This window comes from Mus pahari, chromosome 5 (assembly GCF_900095145.1).
Source record: "Mus pahari chromosome 5, PAHARI_EIJ_v1.1, whole genome shotgun sequence".
In the NCBI taxonomy this organism is placed as follows: Eukaryota; Metazoa; Chordata; class Mammalia; order Rodentia; family Muridae; genus Mus; species Mus pahari.
Window position 1 is genome coordinate 132,805,525 of NC_034594.1, and position 17,456 is coordinate 132,822,980.

General features: G+C 44.7%; 1 protein-coding gene across 4 annotated transcripts in view; it reads left to right on the forward strand.

Annotated features, from left to right (window-relative positions):
* The window catches only part of Tnr (tenascin R), a 406,193-nt gene extending 388,743 nt beyond the window's left edge, over positions 1 to 17,450 (forward strand). For all 4 annotated transcript variants that reach the window (XM_021198259.2, XM_029538977.1, XM_029538976.1 and 1 more), the window contains 5 exons: positions 3,896 to 4,047; positions 5,812 to 5,908; positions 10,087 to 10,248; positions 14,379 to 14,542; positions 15,255 to 17,450. In XM_021198259.2, coding sequence (XP_021053918.1) covers positions 3,896 to 4,047; positions 5,812 to 5,908; positions 10,087 to 10,248; positions 14,379 to 14,542; positions 15,255 to 15,374 — 695 coding nt within the window. In that variant the 3' untranslated portion in view covers positions 15,375 to 17,450. The remainder of the gene's footprint in view (positions 1 to 3,895; positions 4,048 to 5,811; positions 5,909 to 10,086; positions 10,249 to 14,378; positions 14,543 to 15,254) is intronic.
* Positions 17,451 to 17,456: the final 6 nt, after the last annotated feature.

Consider the following 17,456-nt stretch of genomic DNA (forward strand, 5'->3'; position numbering starts at 1 on the left):
GAGGGAGAGAGAGAGAGAGAGAGAGAGAGCAGGAAGAAGGAAAAGAAGAAGAGAGGGGAGGAGGAGGAGGAGGAGGAGGAGGAGGAGGAGGAGGAGAGACAGGAAGGTGTATATGTGTGTGTTTAAGGAGGAGAGGAGAAAAATTAAATCTGTTATTTGCCCAGTCATGTGGATCTAAGCAGGGAGAGCTGGCCAAGAGGCCTGGAGTCACCATCTCATTTACCATGTCTAACTCTTGGCTTCCGAGAAGAGAAAAATGCAAACTACAAACAGCTTTATCTGAACGGAGCTCTTTAGTCAGATACTAAGTCCTGAGACTGCCTCCCTGTTCAACATGATGACGTGGTAGAACTGGGGTGGAGCACAGGAATCTGAAGGATGAGGAAACCCGTAACTTGAGAACCCTCAGCAAGCCTTTGCTTTCTCTCATCACATTAAAGGGACTAGTGTGTTAACCGAGGACTAGTGACGCTGAGACACACTTGGGATGCTTTCAAGGCTGGAGCAGGATGGAGGGACGCTTCATGTGGAATCTTCTCCAAGTTCCCAGGGAATAAAAAAATTCCCAGGTTGCTGCTTCTGATAGTTTGCAAAAGCAAAGTGCTTCTTGATTGCCTTTCCACTAATGCCATAGACTAAATTACGGTAAATTGAATCTATTAACAACCAGATGGCCTTGTAATTTGTCAAGGGTAAGGCAAGTGCACCCAGCAACCATGCATCAACCTCCCACACACTTGGATAGTGCCTCCACTGCCAGCTAACTATAGGAGCCCAGAAAGCCAGGCATATGGTCCTCCCTCTCCCAAGCATCATCTGAGACCTTTATCCCATCCATCTTTGACACTCCTTAGACACTTATCCCTTCAGCTGATCTTATTCTTATCTTCCAGCTTGAAAGATGGGTGAATGCCTCTTGTATGACAGCATCTTATATACTTAAAATTCCTCTTCCCAGAAGGGAATCTCAATATATTATATGTGCTTACATTAGGTCTAACTTTAGAAAAATTAAGAATGGATCTGAACCCTCTTCAAGTATCTATAACATCCATTCTAGTAGTTATGAGTGAAGAAGGGGGTTATGTGAAATTGCTTACTTCCCTATTCTCGCGGTGGGTTTGGTTTTATATGTTTATTTGAGTGGTGCTACTGGGGGGAGTTTTGAGGAAAGTTTTTTTTCTATGTGGGGGAATCCATGGAGTACTGAGACATGCAGAGTTCTGCCTCCCCAAGAAACTGGGCTGGTTTAATGACGATCTCTTCCTTTGGGAGAAATAGTGTATAAGGCAACAATAAGCTGGATGCCAAGTACATTGTATGCTGACCTAAGAGGAAGACCACAGACAGTGAGAGAGGCAAAGGCAAGTGGGCACATTGGTTGCTCCAGAAACCGGGGTCAATAATAACCTAGATGACCAGAAATAAGGCCAGTGTTCCCAAAGCAACACAGAGAGGGGGACAGAGTCACTCATTTCTGTCCCCTGAAATGAATGGAAACCTCAGGGACAGGTGAGATGTAAGCTTTCATGATGTCTAGGACATGCTGGAGATACAATTCAATAGCTTTTATAAAGCTACTACAAAACTCACTTTTGATGGGAAAACACTTAATTTGAACATGGTGTTTTCTGGGGGTAACTTTAGTACTTGGAATACTGTATGCCTATGTTAAATAAAAAACTCAGTCACTCGTTGGATAGATGAAAACCTTTAAGAAACTAGAACAGAAGTTATACTCCATTTGAAGGGTTGCTTTTTGAAGATTTATTTCACATTTTTATTTGTGTATGTGCTTATGTCTATGTGTGTATACCTCACGTATGTAAGTGCCCACAAAGACCAGAAATGGATGTCAGATCCCCTGGAGTGATTGTGAGTGGTCTGGTGTGGCTGCTGGGAAAACTTGGGTCCTCTGAAAGAGCAGTAAATGCTCTTAAGCACTGGGTCATCTCTCCATCCCTGGTTATATTTATTGTTCTAATAGAATATACAGTACACTTGACTAAGCTCTGCAAACTTGAATAGAAGCCACCTGAATAAGCCACTCACGGAATCTTTCTGAGCATTTTCCTTGTCTGCTAACATAAGTCTCAGCTCTATACTGACCTGCCTTCCTCTAACATCTCTCACAAGAATGAAATAGAAACAAAAATACGCCTTGTGAAGTACGAGTCTTATAGAAGCATATCACCAAACCTTAGGGTGACTGTGCTTGAAGTGTATTGTTTCCCCAAACTATTTTTGACAGACCTGAGGCAGCAATCTGGAACATAGAATTAAGAGTTAATCCATCTCTGGGTCAGGTGGCAGGTAAGGGGACAGGCATAGAAGTAAGGGCTTACATGGAGACTACAAGACTTCGGTAACTTCTTCCTAGAACAGAAGGCTTTACAGATAAACCTGTGATGGGGACTCTCAGGAAAGTTCATGTGTCATCTTTTTTATGTGACATTCTATGTCTAAACGGTTCACTGCCTGGCCTTTCCAAGGGGCTGTGTGTCACATATGTAGTATAGGAGTAAAACCACCAGGAGACGCTGTAGTAGCTAACACCAGCGGTTTGCCTCACCCTACCTTCGTGTCTACCTCACTTATACACAGAAACACAGTACTGTATCGTACCGTGACATCTGACCATAGTCTTCATTGACCCAGAAACCCACATTTACAGAGCACTCCAGCCACCATGCCTCACATGGCAGGCTGTGCCTTTAATTTCCCCTCTCAGCAAAGTCCCTCCAGTGGACTGCTCTCAATCTGCCTGATAAGCACAAAACTTACCTCAGAGCAAAGCACTTCAGGATTAGAGCTTCTCTTGCAGCTAATTAGGTATTGTTTTACAGATTGGGCTGTTCCTTCTGAAAGATGAGCTGCAATTTACTTCCCCTGCCCTGTCCTTGAATTAAAACTGAACTGTAAAACATAGCCATTTGATTGTTTAGTGCAATCAAGAGATTGCTTTGTACGGGGACCAGACATTCATTGCTGTGGTAATGCTGAGCTTCTGTAGTCATCCCTTTATGGCTGCCATGTGGATGACAGAGGCTTTCTTCAGATGGCTTCTTACTTTTGAAAAGGTCCCTACAGTGCTTCACTGGCCCATCTCTTAAACAATCATCAAGGGCAAGGGTCAAATCCTTATTAGCCCCATTTTACTGCTGAGATACTGGATGCTCAAGGCCTTTAGCTTATACTCAAGCATCTTGGTAAACAGAGAATCTAGGCCTTTGGTCCTCAGAGGCCATAAGTCCAACATGAGTTCATATTTCACACCTACATACTGTCTGAATTCACTTAGAACTTCTTACAACTCATGATGAGGGACCAACCACAGGACTCTTTAAAACCTCCTATGATGCAAGGGTTCATGTGCATAATGGGGAAGGGGTTTGCAACTCCATAGAACTAAACCACCAACCAAAGAGTACACATGGAGTGACCCATGGCTCTGGACACTTATGTAGAAGAGGATGGCCTTGTCGGGCAGGGGTAGAAGGAGAGGCCCCAGTGTAGGGGAATGCAAGGGTGGGTCAGTGGGAGTGCACCCTCATAGGAGCAGGAGGAATGGTACAGGGAATTTCCAGAGGGGAATCTGGGAAAGGGGATAACATTTGAAATGTAACTAAAGAAAATATCCAATTAAAAAAAAAAAAAAGAACCATTTCTAAAAATTGCTTTGGGCTGATGAGTTGGCCAGCAGGTACAAGGTATTTGCTGCCCAAGCTTAGCAATCTGAGTTCTATGCCCAGGACCCAATGGTAGAACGAAACAACTGGCTCCCTCGAGTTGTCCTCTGACTCCAAATGTTCACTGTAGTCCTGAATGTAGGCACGCAGTACACACATGCACCTAATAAATAAATATAAGAATTTCAATTGGTTTTCTTCTGCAGGGGGCCGGGTGTTCTCTCATCCTCAAGACTGTGCCCAGCATTTGATGAATGGAGACACTCTGAGTGGCGTTTACACCATCTTCCTCAATGGGGAGCTAAGCCACAAGTTGCAAGTATACTGTGACATGACCACAGATGGGGGCGGCTGGATTGTAAGTACATGCTGCAGGCAAATATCTTCAGGCTTCTCATGTACCCGGCTGGGGACCTGGGGATTACCATGTCACCATCCTTCCAGATGTTCCCTTATCTACCCACTTCATTTGGATTTGTCTCGTCACTGCCTTCAAGGCTCTCATTCAGTAGCCCACTCACAGAGAAAGTAATAACCGTTTCATTCTGTTGCTAGGATAAACGCCATGACCAAAAGGGACACAGAGGAGAGAAGTGTTTGTTCATAGTACATCATGGAGGGATGTCACAGCTAGAACTCAGAAACTAGAACTGCAAGCATGAAGGGATGGTACTGGCTCACTCATTGGCTTATGCTCAGCTACTTTTCTTATATAGACCAGGCCCACCTCGCTTGGGATGATGCTATACTCAGTGAACCGGGCTCTCCCACTTCAGTTAAGACAATTCTTCATAGACATGGCCACAGGCCAATCTATTGGAGGCAATTCTTCAGTTGAGGTTTCCTCTTCCAAGGTGACTCTGTGTTGGGCCAAATTAACAATTAAAAACTAACCAGGACTCCTATGAAAGCTGTAATGGCCTAGCCTAAAGAAGGGCTGTAAGATGAGACTGCCTTGCCCTGAGCTCCTTCTGCAAACAGACTGGATGCAGGGTGTGCTATGGAAAGGAAGGAGTGAGGCACATGGATCCTGCTTACCAGGGGCTGTAGCTAAAATGAAGAGGAGAGGCGGAGGCCACTCTACAGAAGCACTTTAGCTTCTCAGAGTGAGGCAGTTTGTTGCCTTATCTTGGAGAATCACATATCTACTGATTAGATATGGGGCAGAATGTGGGTGGGCCGCTAGTTGTGAGAGCTACTTGTGTCTTCATCCTGTTCTAGACCCCTACCTCTTCCCTAGAGCTGTCATAGCCTTCAGGAAGTAACAGTGGTAGGGAGAGAGACACTACTTGCTGAAACCACTTCCTCTCGTACATGAGAGTCTATCTTACACAGACAGAAGAAACACGGCAGCCTGGAGGTGCTACCCACTATGCCCATGAGCAGCTTCCTGAAGCTGGCTCTAAACCAAGCCACAGGGGTTGAATCAGTGTGAATGGCAACTCCGCCCCACCCACCCTCCTGTGCACACCCCTTCCTAGCACTGCTCAGATACAGCACCAGAGCTTTCATGATCCAAAATGGGAAGGTTTTTCTAGAGTTAAATGGTGACTGCACTCATAATCCTCTCGGGAGACATTTTCTTTTATGTTTCTGACATATTTGTGCCTCCTTCTTAAAGCATAATTGGAAATTGAAGCCAAGGCTGATGTATTGGAGGTTAAATGAAATTAGCACTTAAACAGCTTGGAAAGTGAATGATATGCAATTGCTTTGCCTGCACTAAGATGATGACAGTGAGTAGATGATTTGAAGTTGGTCCCAGTCCTTCGGTGAGAAATGCCTCCAACTACTCTCTGCAGTGCAAAAAGATTAATTTGAGAATCAGGCCCATTTCCCCTGACTATTGGGAGCTTGATATGTATCCTGAATCTTTTCTATATTGCAGGAGTGCAAATTAGTGTCGATATCACACCCCTAGTTTATTTGTCAGATGCATCAGCACTTCAGGAAAAGGGGTTCTGAGCATGCCCTGCAAAATCCGCCACAGGAAACGTGAAACTCACTTCTGAAATGCTTCTGCTCCTAGCTGATGCGGAACACAGACACATATTCATTTATTAATTATTAATTCTTGCTTTTTTGGACCATCTCCTCTCTCTTTTTCTCTTTCTCTTCACAGGTATTCCAGAGGCGGCAAAATGGCCAAACTGATTTTTTCCGGAAATGGGCAGATTATCGTGTTGGCTTTGGGAACCTGGAGGATGAGTTTTGGCTAGGTAACATCCACTTTGTATTTCCCCTGGACAGGTTGCCCTGGGCTTCTGTCCATCTCTCTCTCTTTTCTGTGTCCATCTGGGATTGTCAGAAGTCTGAGTCCATTGAGAAGTTGACAGCTTGTGAATTGCTTTTGTGCCTCTTGCTCTGTTTGGCTCCGCTTATTGATCTGTTTTTATCTGACTGTGGTATTTTCCTCTTTGCTCTGTCTCTTCCCATCCTCATTAATAGTCTTTTATGCTGATGGATCTTGACATGAGGCAAGTACAAAGGCAGGGATCTGCCTGGTAGGGAACAGGGCACAGGAAGCAATGAACAGGCTCACCCCTCTAGGAAGCTAGGCAACCAGCTAGCCAGCCTGCATGTCAAGAGAGAAATGAGATGCTGGGTTCCTGGGAGAGTGCTCTTATCTGACTTGGGAGAGAAAGGGGAGGAATGAGAGTGGCATTAGAGGTGATTTCCTATAGGTCTGATACAACAGGGAGTTTAGATGGAGGTTTCTGTGGGTATAGGAAGATAAACAGACCAAAGTCAGACTAATGGAGCTGATGCTAGATCATAAAGCAGTCAGGGTGTGAATGCCTCTGTTTCTCTGTAAGATTTTCCTAATGGTTGATAAAGGGAGGCAGAAGGGAAAAACAAATAAATGATAGTGTGAGATGTTTGCACTCACCACTGGCCCACCCCTACCACATTCATGTTCAAGCTTTGATGCCTGCCTTCCCTTGGGTGGCAAAGTAACAGCCTTCCACTTGGAAACCTGCCCCCAAGACCACGCCATTGTCTACATGGCCACTAGAAGGATCTCCCTCAAACCCCGAATCTGAGTGAAGGGTAACCCAACTTGGTAAAGGCTTGCAATGACTCTGTCACTGCCCAGTAAAGGCCAAGCTCCTTGTCAAGTTTCCTCCTCTCCTTCTGCATCCTTCTCTCTACCACCAAGCACCTTTCTGTCCCGCATCCCACTTCTGGGTCATCCATCTTCAAACCTGCACAAACACTGACATTTCCTCTTCAATAAACACGCCTTCAGCCAACTATTCCCTCCTCCCTACATCTTGGGGTTTACCTTATATCCAAAGGCCCAGTGAAGAACCTCTTCCTTCATAGAAGCCATACAGACTCTTTTTTTCATCCATTGCCTGTGGGGATAATTGGTCATGTTCTCTGATATGGCCTGAATCATGGCATCTATTTGACTTTATCTGTCTAGTCTCTATTGTATGTTTCTTGGGGGCTAGAATCTCATCATTCATCTTTAAATATGACCACCTAGGACTTTCTATATCAATCAATGATAAGAATTTATTGGATACACGTTAGCTAGCCAAACCTATGTTTGCCAATATAGGAAATAAAAATGTATGTTAAGAGCCATATAAACACATTGGGAGGAAATTCAAACAAGCAGCCAAATGTGCTTCAATTTAAAACATTTTCAAACATCTTAGGAGTCAGTAATACCTATGAATCAATGTAGACATAAGTAGTCAAGACTTGTGTCTACAAAAACCTAAGCTTTTGTGTACCAAATTCACAGTTTCTGTCATTTTTTTGTGAAGCATGTGAACCATTTGGCACTTAAATGTTCTATAAATCACTTTCTATTTAATTAAATATATGTTTTCAAGAAGCTTTATCCATTATCAAAATGGAAAGCTAGTTGCTGTGTGCCATAGATAAAAGGATGCCTCAAACGGAAAAATATCATTTAAAAATGAAAACGGAAAAGGAAAAGGCAATATTAATATGATTAAGTGACAGTTACATCCAGGAGCACCAAGTCTGCTGCTGCTGCTGCCGCAGCTGCCCTTGAGAATGAGGATCAGAACGTGCTCTGTGTTCAACCAGCCAGGAAATGCTAGAATAAAACTGAGATGGGAGTTAAGATTAGGGTCAGGATTATGGATTCACTTTCATCTTCTAAGAAAAACTGAGGTAGAATGGAGACATCCCTATTTGTTCCAGGTTAGTGCCTTGTTCCCACGTGTCCCATACCACCAGAGATGCCCTTTTGCACTGGTAAATAACCCAGATGAACTGATGAACTGCCGACAGAGAAAGAAGAGAGCTAAGACACTGAGAGATCTGGAGAAGGGAAAAGAAGATGGAATGGAGAGAGAGAGAGAGAGAGAGAGAGAGAGAGAGAGAGAAGGAATCTTTCTGATACATGCAAACTGGGATAGGAAGGAAACTGCCCCCAGCAGATGAACAGCACAAGTCAGAGATGAAAGAAACTGTGTTCAGTTAGGCAGCAATGCTCTATGGCCTATATAACCCTGCTACCCCACAGCATATGATCTAAATTGGGTTATCTAGGACCAGACCCTAAAATGGGGGTTCTCCTTCAAGTTATTTACTGGAGTGAATTCTTATTCAAGTGAGTCGTCGAATTAAATTATCTGGGAAGAGAATTGAAAGGTCCAGGAGAGATCCAGGAAAACTCATAATACTGATTGCTGATGGAAGACTCCCTTTAGACTGTGTTCAAGAGATGCTCTGGAACATGAACTGCTCCTCTGAGCTGCCCCTATATAGACTTCTTTGCCTCCACTTCAGTCATTGACCAGCATCTACTCTGAGGCACGAGGAGAAGGAAGGAGTGACTCTCACTTGGTTGGGGAAATAAACCATCCTAGAGGCTGCTAGTGAGTGACTCGCAACATTTCTAGCAGGGGTTCGGTTCTCCAGCTAAGGGCATCCAGGCACAAAGGCACCAGCAAACACCACAACTGCATAATTCAGTGACAGGCTGTGGGTCGGCAGCTCCACAAACAACATTTGACAGCCTTCTGCTTGCAATCAAGTTAAAGTCTTAAATCTTAAGCGGGTAAAGGAACCAAAGACTCAGGGAGGCCCTTGGCCACTCACTTCACTCTCTGAACTCTCTCCCATAAAATGGAGAGGGAAGTTAAAGTGAGCTCTAAATTTCTTTATACTCCTACCATGTTTTAGTTCTAAATTGTGGTACACTAAGACAGATAGCAGATGACACAACAAAAGAAAAAGCTCCAACTTAACTGGGCAGACAGAAATATGGAAGGCTTAGTGTCCTCAGCAACACAAGGTCAGTGGGTCAGAGTTTAGATAGATAGGTCAAAATCACAGAAAAATCGATATAAGAAAATGTCACCAAGGGTATCTAGGCTCTGCCTGAACTCTTGACTTAGAGGGTTTGGTACCTTATAAGAATTTCTTGACCCAAGGCCTGAGATGCTTAGAGGGCAAGTGAGTGGGAGTTTAGAAAGACCAGGGAAGAGGCAGCAGTGGTGGATAAACATGTAACATATGGATGACACAAAAAAAGATCTGGAGTCAGGAGGCAAAAAGCAACAGAGATGCTCCCCAACTTATGATAGGGAGCTATACCCTAATAAGCTCATCTTCAGTGGACACTATCACTAAGCTAAATTGGTTTTTAATACACTAACCTACCAAACTGTGTAGGTTACCTACACAGTACTGTGCATAGTGTGACTGTTTGCCCCTGTGTTCACATTAAAAGATTGTAAATTCATAAGTTCAGTTGTCCTAAACTCAAGGCAGACTCATAAATTTATTCCTCTGATCCATCTTTGGTGGGCCCAGGAACCCTGGACAGAAAGGAAGGGCTGCACAATGCGAGGTGGCCTGAGCCCTCTCTGATGGCTGATAGGAAGCCCTACTGTGTCTGGGTATCTTGGGCCCTCTGACCCCATGTTTTCACCTGTTGTTCCCTACAATTCAAACCAAAAGATTCATACATTTTTCAAGGATTCTTGAGCTTTGGCTACCATAAATGATAGGAGAAGACTGTGGGGAAGAGGGTCAAGAAATTTGAACTTTAGGGCTTGTCAGTTACTAGGTCAAGATTAGATGGCCTATCCATTCAAGAGACTTGGAATCAATTTCTTGGGACCTTTTATCATCTGAGGAATTATAGTAGTGATGTCATCTGAAAAATTATGTTAGTGATGTCATCTGCTCCAATGTTGTCTGCAGTGGCACTCCTCAGTTGACCTAGGGTCGCCTACTCACAGGAGGAGATTCAAAGTCTGGTAGGATCTGCTTGACACCAGCCTGAGAAGGGGGGAAGGCAGAACAATGTATATGGCCCACTCTTTCTCTATAGCATGTGTTTCTATCCCATTCTCAAAGCTTCTGGGTCAGTACTCAGTACACAGTCTGTCCTTCTCCACAGGGCTAGACAACATCCACAGGATAACAGCCCAGGGCCGCTACGAGCTGCGTGTGGATATGCGGGATGGACAGGAAGCAGTCTTTGCCTACTATGACAAGTTCGCTGTGGAGGACAGCAGAAGCCTGTACAAGCTCCGCATAGGAAGCTACAATGGCACTGCAGGTACTTGTGGGCCCTGTGCTGACCCCCCAGAAGCATTGGGTATGAATTCCAGTCCTACACTGCAGCAGAACCGGCAGAATTCATGGAGTGTTCGTGAACTGACTACTAGCCAGGGAAGGAGGCATGGCTAGCTAGGCTACTGGCTCTGATCCTGCCTGTCCATTCAAGAAACTTGGAATCAATTTCTTGGGACTATCATATGGAGAATTATAGTAGTGATGTTGTCTGAAAGATTATAATAATGATGTTATCTGCTAAATTATAATGATGATGTCATCTGCTACATTATATACAATGCTAATTATAATAGTGATGTCTGTCTCACTTTACAGAGAAGTCAGAAAAGTTTCTATAAGCTCAATGAGTATGTCTGAAAAGTTTGCTCAAAAATAATGCAGGGTGAGAGCAAAGGGTTGCTTATTTTACCTGGATTAACCAAAGTGGACTCCCATTTAGCAAGGGCAGAACTGTTTGTCATCTTATTTGACATCTCCTTGCAATGGCAGCTGGAAAAATGACTTTTGAACTAATGAAACCATTCAGATTCCCCATTCTTTGAGCTGACCTCCCACCATTCAAGCATCAGCAGTCGTCATAGCACCCCATGAAGGAGCAGAGGACATTGCTTGAGTGTCCTCTCTCACTGGCCATGTTGCCTTTTTTTCTACCAAGTGAACCATACACCTAGTTGTGTTCTCAGTGGTGGGTTTTGGGGCATTTTTACCAAGCAGAACAACCATCTGTATCAGCTGTATGTACTGACAGTTTTGTGGGAACATACCACCAAGCTAGTCCCTAGCCTTTGGCTAATGTGCTCTATTACACTACCTTCCATGAAGCCTGTTGTGCCAGGGGTGCTACTGTTTGGCACCCCTGTTTGGAGTTACCAGACATTTCATGTCTCCAGTTTTAGAGCTAAAGGCTGGGGTTTAATGTTAGCAGTATTTCCTATGACTCTTGGAATTAAAATGAACATCAAGGTGTTACCCCTCCAATTACTGCATCTGCTCCATTATTTCCTTTCTCAGCCAGATATTGTTATTCTAAAGAGAAGACATACTTATCTTTGTTATTGTTCACAGTTGAGCCACTCGCCGTGGCAATCAGAGAAGCCTGAAGAGCCCCAACAAAAAGGTCCAATTTGCCACACTTTGAGCATAAAACAGCCATTGAAATGGACATTAAACAAGATGTCAGACTCAATCATTTCAAAACGAAATGGATACTATTCACTCCCTAGAATTAGAATTGTGTCTACAGAAAAGGCTTTCATGTTTCTCCTATGGGAAAAGAAACAAGCTCACCTACCACAGTTTCTGTCTTCCCTCAGTTCCCCGTCTTCGCCCTTCTCTGTCCAACCCTAGATGTTGTCTGTCTACCTTGGGGCCAGTCCTTGAAATGTCTTCCCAGCCCAGTCTCTGTGCTACACCTCACAGAGGGCAGAACTGTTAGATTGCACTCCTCTCCCTGTGTCAGGGGTCAGTGTGTCTAGAGCTTGGCCAGCTAGTTATGGACATTAACAGCAATTCATATATCACCGTATATATTCAGTTCATCTTTTTCAGTAAGTAAAACCCTGGGTTTACTTAGCTTACCCCATCTCTAGGCAACTACACACCGTTCATATTGGATAGAAACCCATGCCCTCCTTCCTGGCATATCTAACAGTTCCCAGTTCTTCAAGCTGTGACCTCTTCTCCAGGCCTCAGTGGCAACCAGCCACCCCAGGGCCACACACCAGTCCAATTACAGACCTTTACTCCACATTTCTGAAGGCCCGGAACTTCCAAGACTCTAAGTAGAACTCTACTGGGATTTCAAACTGAGACTTCTAAACTGTGTCTTCAATAAGAGCAGAGCTACTCCCACAGTTCTGGTTTTAGAGCATCTAACAAGAACATAAAACATGGCCTCTGTAAGAGTAACAACCTAGTTTAAAGAAAACACCAGGAAATGGCTCTTTGCACAATGAATCAGGATACCCATAAGGTATCTGGGGTATCTGGGAAGAATCCTTGAAATCGACCTATCTGACTGAAACCACTGAAAACATCTTCTGGATGAGACGTGCCAGAAGAACAAGATTTAGTGGAAGGGGGAGGCTTGATGCTTTACTCTCTTGGGCCAACTGTGTGATAGGAAAGATCAGGAGCTGTGGGCAGTGACACACACTGGGCTATATAGCAAGATGAAGTAGAAAGGGAGAGAGAGGGTCAATGTGGGTAAGAAAGCATAAAGTGAAGGTAAAGGGTGGAGGAGAGAAGGGGAAGAGGGAGGGAGGGAAGAACAGAAGTGGCAAAAGGAAGAGAAAGAAAGAGAAGATTAATTATGGAAAGTCTAGACACTGAAAGAAAAATTTACTTTTTACATGGCCGAAGGCCTGAATGGCATAATGGGATTTGGATTTTAGAAAGATCACTAGGACAGGTCCTGTCAAGATAAAGTAAATCTGAGTGAAGAACAGTGAGAGCAACTGGTGGCTGCATTATTAATCCTGATGGGAGATAACAGGAGTCCGTGCTAATGTCAGAGCTATGAGAAAGGCATGAATATGAACAGGTGCTTCAAGAGTGAAAACCCAGACTTAGTTCATGTCTGGAATATACAAGGTAGATGTATGAGGCAGAAAAGATGACGGAGGATACAAAGACCAGGGGGACCATGTCTGTGACAATCGGTTGGCAACATCAAAGCAGAAGCCAGAAATAGTTGTTGGAAGAATAATGAGGATACATTCTAGTTTGCAGAAGGTGAGAAGATAACAATGCAGGTAGGCACAACACAGTCGATGAACAATGATTAAAGCATGGGTTGCTGGAGAGTAAAATTGATCCAAAATTTTTAAGGTAATAGGTATGAATATGACTTGAGATAAAGGAGATGAAAATGATATTCTTCTGGAGAGGGAAAGTAAGACATCTTTTCTACCCTTTTCAAGCAGGAGTAGATAGCAAACAGTTGTTTCAGTTGGTGGGATTGGCTCTGGATGGGCACAACATCAGAATCCTTCAAGATTATAAGGAGATGAGAATGGTCTGACATACTGTCTCAGGACTCTCTTGAGCGGTGAAGGCTTCCCTGGAAGACTGAATAGCCCAGAGTTATGTGGATACGGAAAAGAAGGTGCTGAAGCCTTATAGCTTCTATAGCTTGGAAGCCATAGAATCAAAACAGGGTCCCTCTTAGGGGAAAGCAACCTTATCCATAGTGAATCTCGCTTTCATTTGATAAATAACATGAGTCCCCTTCCCAGCATCTCTAACCACAAATCTTTCCAAAGGCTTCACCCGAATCTCTGTAAGTGCATGATGGTCTGATCTCTCACTGTGAACCCTGAGTTCACCTGAGCCACTGCATAGCACCCCTACCAAGAGAACACCCAGTCTCCACTTGTCTTTGAGAAAGAAAATCTTACCACAAGGTTAGGCAGCCTAGCTGGTAGTATTAGGCCATTTCTCTTCACCTATTTAGCTAAATATTTTCCTCTTTACAGTCTCTCCATATTCATCCTCACCCTTCCCCACCAGGTTTAGTTACGTGTTCTTATTTATCAATAGCTCCTCACATGGCTGGCCATAGTGAGATGGAAGCTTTCTCATCTATCCACATCTCATTTGACATGGCTATAATGTTTTTGTCACCCCGTTTCTTGTTGATTGGTACTCTGACTGCTGTTGTTCCTCTTCACCGGCAGAACCAAATTCTCAGTGTGGGGTATTGGGTACAGGCTGATCAGGGACAGCAAGCACAGGGGAAAGCCAGGATGAACTTACACTGTGAGATCCATAAGGATCTGAGGTGTCGTGGCTCCTCGCTGTCTCCAATAGACACAGTGGGAACATGAGTGTTCCGTGTCCCAGAAAGGCCAAAGGGAAATAGACAGAGGTGCTAAGATGGAGCTGTCTGGTAAAGTTCTCAGCAAATGTTCAGTGATGAATAGAGTGGGAAACATAGAAGCGGTTCCTCCCTACCCTATGAGGTAATATGAAGGCAAAGGTCAGTAAAGCCATACTGCAGCTCAGAAAGAACGGGGGAGGTGAGCCAGGGTTCCTTCCATGTGAAAACCAGATGTCCACAGCAAATGGAACAGCCTCCGGAATGGTTTTGTTTTCATTTTTTGTTTTTGGCAGGAGATTCCCTCAGCTATCACCAGGGACGTCCTTTCTCCACTGAGGACAGAGACAATGATGTTGCAGTCACCAACTGTGCCATGTCCTACAAGGGTGCTTGGTGGTATAAGAACTGTCACCGGACCAACCTCAACGGGAAGTATGGCGAGTCCAGGCACAGTCAGGTAAGCCATGCTCTCGTGGCAGGCTGAGTAGTGGAAAGCACAGAACCCAGGCCTTTAGTTCTATGTTTCAGCACCATTTCCTCTTTAAGAGGAAGTACTCTGAGGCTGAGAAAAGACCATTCAAGATGCTGTGGGATGAGTTCATCAAGTCATCATAGGCTCAAGGGCACTCTAGCACGGGGGTGGGGGGGGCAGAAGGGGAGAGATCGGAGACCCTAGTAATCTAGGCTATTTCCCCAAGAGACTGCAAGCCCACAGTCTGGGCTCAGAGACAGGGAAGCAGCTGAAACAGAAACCCCCAGGCAAACCCCAGAGGTTGCTGACCTCAGGTGGAAACTACCCGAGTTTCCTCATCATGAATGAGCTGCCCACAATTTCACTATCCACAATTTCACTATTCAAAATGCCTCCACCTAGTTGGGATTTTGACATTGACCACAGTCCCCTACTACCAGAAACTCCTGAAGGCAAATCACAAAACTGGCAATAATAACCCACAACTTGCCTTTTATAAAGACATAGGCCTTTGTAAAGGGGACGCTGGGACAAGACTCAACTCTCTCCATCATACTGGGAACTCTGTCTTGAACCCCTTGTTAACTGAAAACAACTAAACTCATAAGTGAATCCCTCAATCCAGTCATTTTTTTCAAGCAGGGTGCTCTGCTGAGGGGGAAAGGTGATCTGACATGTTCATCTTTCTCGCATACAGGGGATCAACTGGTACCATTGGAAAGGCCACGAATTCTCCATCCCCTTTGTAGAAATGAAGATGAGGCCCTACATCCATCGTCTCACAGCCGGGAGGAAACGGCGAGCCTTGAAATTCTGAGCACCGGGCAGCCAGCCACCAGCCAAACGATCTTTTCTGTCATTTGTTTGTATTTTATAATATGAGACAAGGGGGGAGGGGCAACAGTAATGTGCTTCACAACATATTCAGACTATCTGAAGGAAGCAGGGATCAGTTAGGCACCATCTGCTCCTAGTTTCTGCTGCCTTGGAGCCTGACTCGCAGGCTACATGCTCCCTGCTAACCAGTCCTGCCTGATCACCCCCCTCTTTTCTCACAGAGGAGGAAAACTGGGGAGTTAAAAAAAAAAAGAAAGAAAGAAACAGGCCATGAAGTACAGATTGTTACGGTGATGGGCACACACACACACAACTTTCTCTATCCCTTCTTCTGAGATACCTTCCAACTTCTAAGTAATAGTAATCTGGTCACCACTGCCTATGGCCAGGTGACCACATCATCCCAGAAAAGCTTCTAGAAGAAAGCTTGGCCAATCTTCTCTTGAGAAGGAAGATACCCACCACACCCTGGCGCAATAGCCCAAGTTCATTGCAATGGGCTAAAGATTCTCACATTCTGAGAGTTAACTTTTAGGAGGCATAGCCCCTCTTCCATCCCCATCCCCTCCTTACTTCTGTCCCCTAGATCCTATAGACCTACCAACCCAACCACTGTTTAGAACTCCAGTTACCAAAGCTGTCTGAACCTGACCCGGGGTCATACAATAGCTGTGCCCTGTGTGTCGTAAGTCATTGTCATGGAATAACTTTCTTTGGTGGTGAGACTTGGGGCAAGGGTATTGTTTCTAGCACATTTGTATCAGATGTTGACAAAGGACAGGAGTGGAAATGAGGGCACCTACCAGGGATCGTGGAGGTCTGATGGGAAACTGACCTGACTCAGTGCTGCCTTGTGCATTTGTGATCTGATTTACCACGGATTCCTTTCCCTGAGTCCTAGCTGAAGGTCTCTAGCTCTGTACCCAGTCCGGCTATCCTCAGTGCAAGTGGCTTCAGAAGAATCAGGGGGGGAAGTTGTATGAGCCATTCCCCTGACTGATTACACTGGGAGGAGACAGAACGTTTGTCCTGCTTTCTTGTTTGCTTTGATCCTGTGGTAAACAGAACTGACCCCCTCAATGAGGTGAGATCATGAGAAATATTTTCCATCTCCCTCTGTTATCCTGCTTTGAGAAGAAAAATGAAAAGTGCCAGAGGAAATTGCATTTAGAACTCCAAAGGTGAGAGGAGTGATCTCCCCAGCCCACCCCATGATTTGATTTTTAAAGCCCAGGAGAACTGGAGGCTATAGAAGCCATGACCTTTCAGCTTCTCCTCAAATAAAACACCAGTCAGTCTTCCCTGCAGCATCTTCCCAAACTGTGCCAAGTTTCTCAACTGCCTTTTCCCTGTCTCCCTGTCCTCTCCCATCTCTGAGGACCCAGTGTGTGCTAATAGGGCCCAGGGCTACTGTCTGGGTCATCGTATACCTATGCCAACCAGTTAATGAGTAAGTTGGCATCTTGAAATAGAAACAGCCACCATCTAACCAAGCTTTGAACCAGAAGCAAGAGTCCTCCTGAGTTGATGATCACCTGCTTAGCATCGTGACATTGGAGTTAGCTTGTCATTTTTCTGTAGTCTCTCCCATCTTTGTGATACAGAATCACTGACCTACTCAAGGCCAAAAACACAGGTGGAGTTTTCACTTTTTAATCCATCATGGGCTTCAAGCAGCTAAGAGAGGAGGAAGAGGGGGAAGCCTCTAGGTCAGCTGATATTTAACTAGATGTGGGCCAACCATGCAGAACTGGAGGTAAGCACACTTAAAGAGGGACTTGAGGGGCATGGTATGAGGTTGTCTCTGCCACCATGACAGCTACACGTGCTTGATGGGTTTGTTCAAATCTCTGGGCCTTGGTTTCCTCACCCAATTGAATCAGAGTTTAGACTGAAAGGATTTCTAATGCCTCTTTAGGTTTAACAATCTGTGATAGGAAAGCAGAATCAAAGTTGGCCTTGATTAAGGAAAAGCCAGAATCCCTGTGAAGGACATGGGGAAAGGGAAAAGGGGGAAAGAGACTGACTCAGAACTCTCTGTGTCTCTCATAGACACACACCA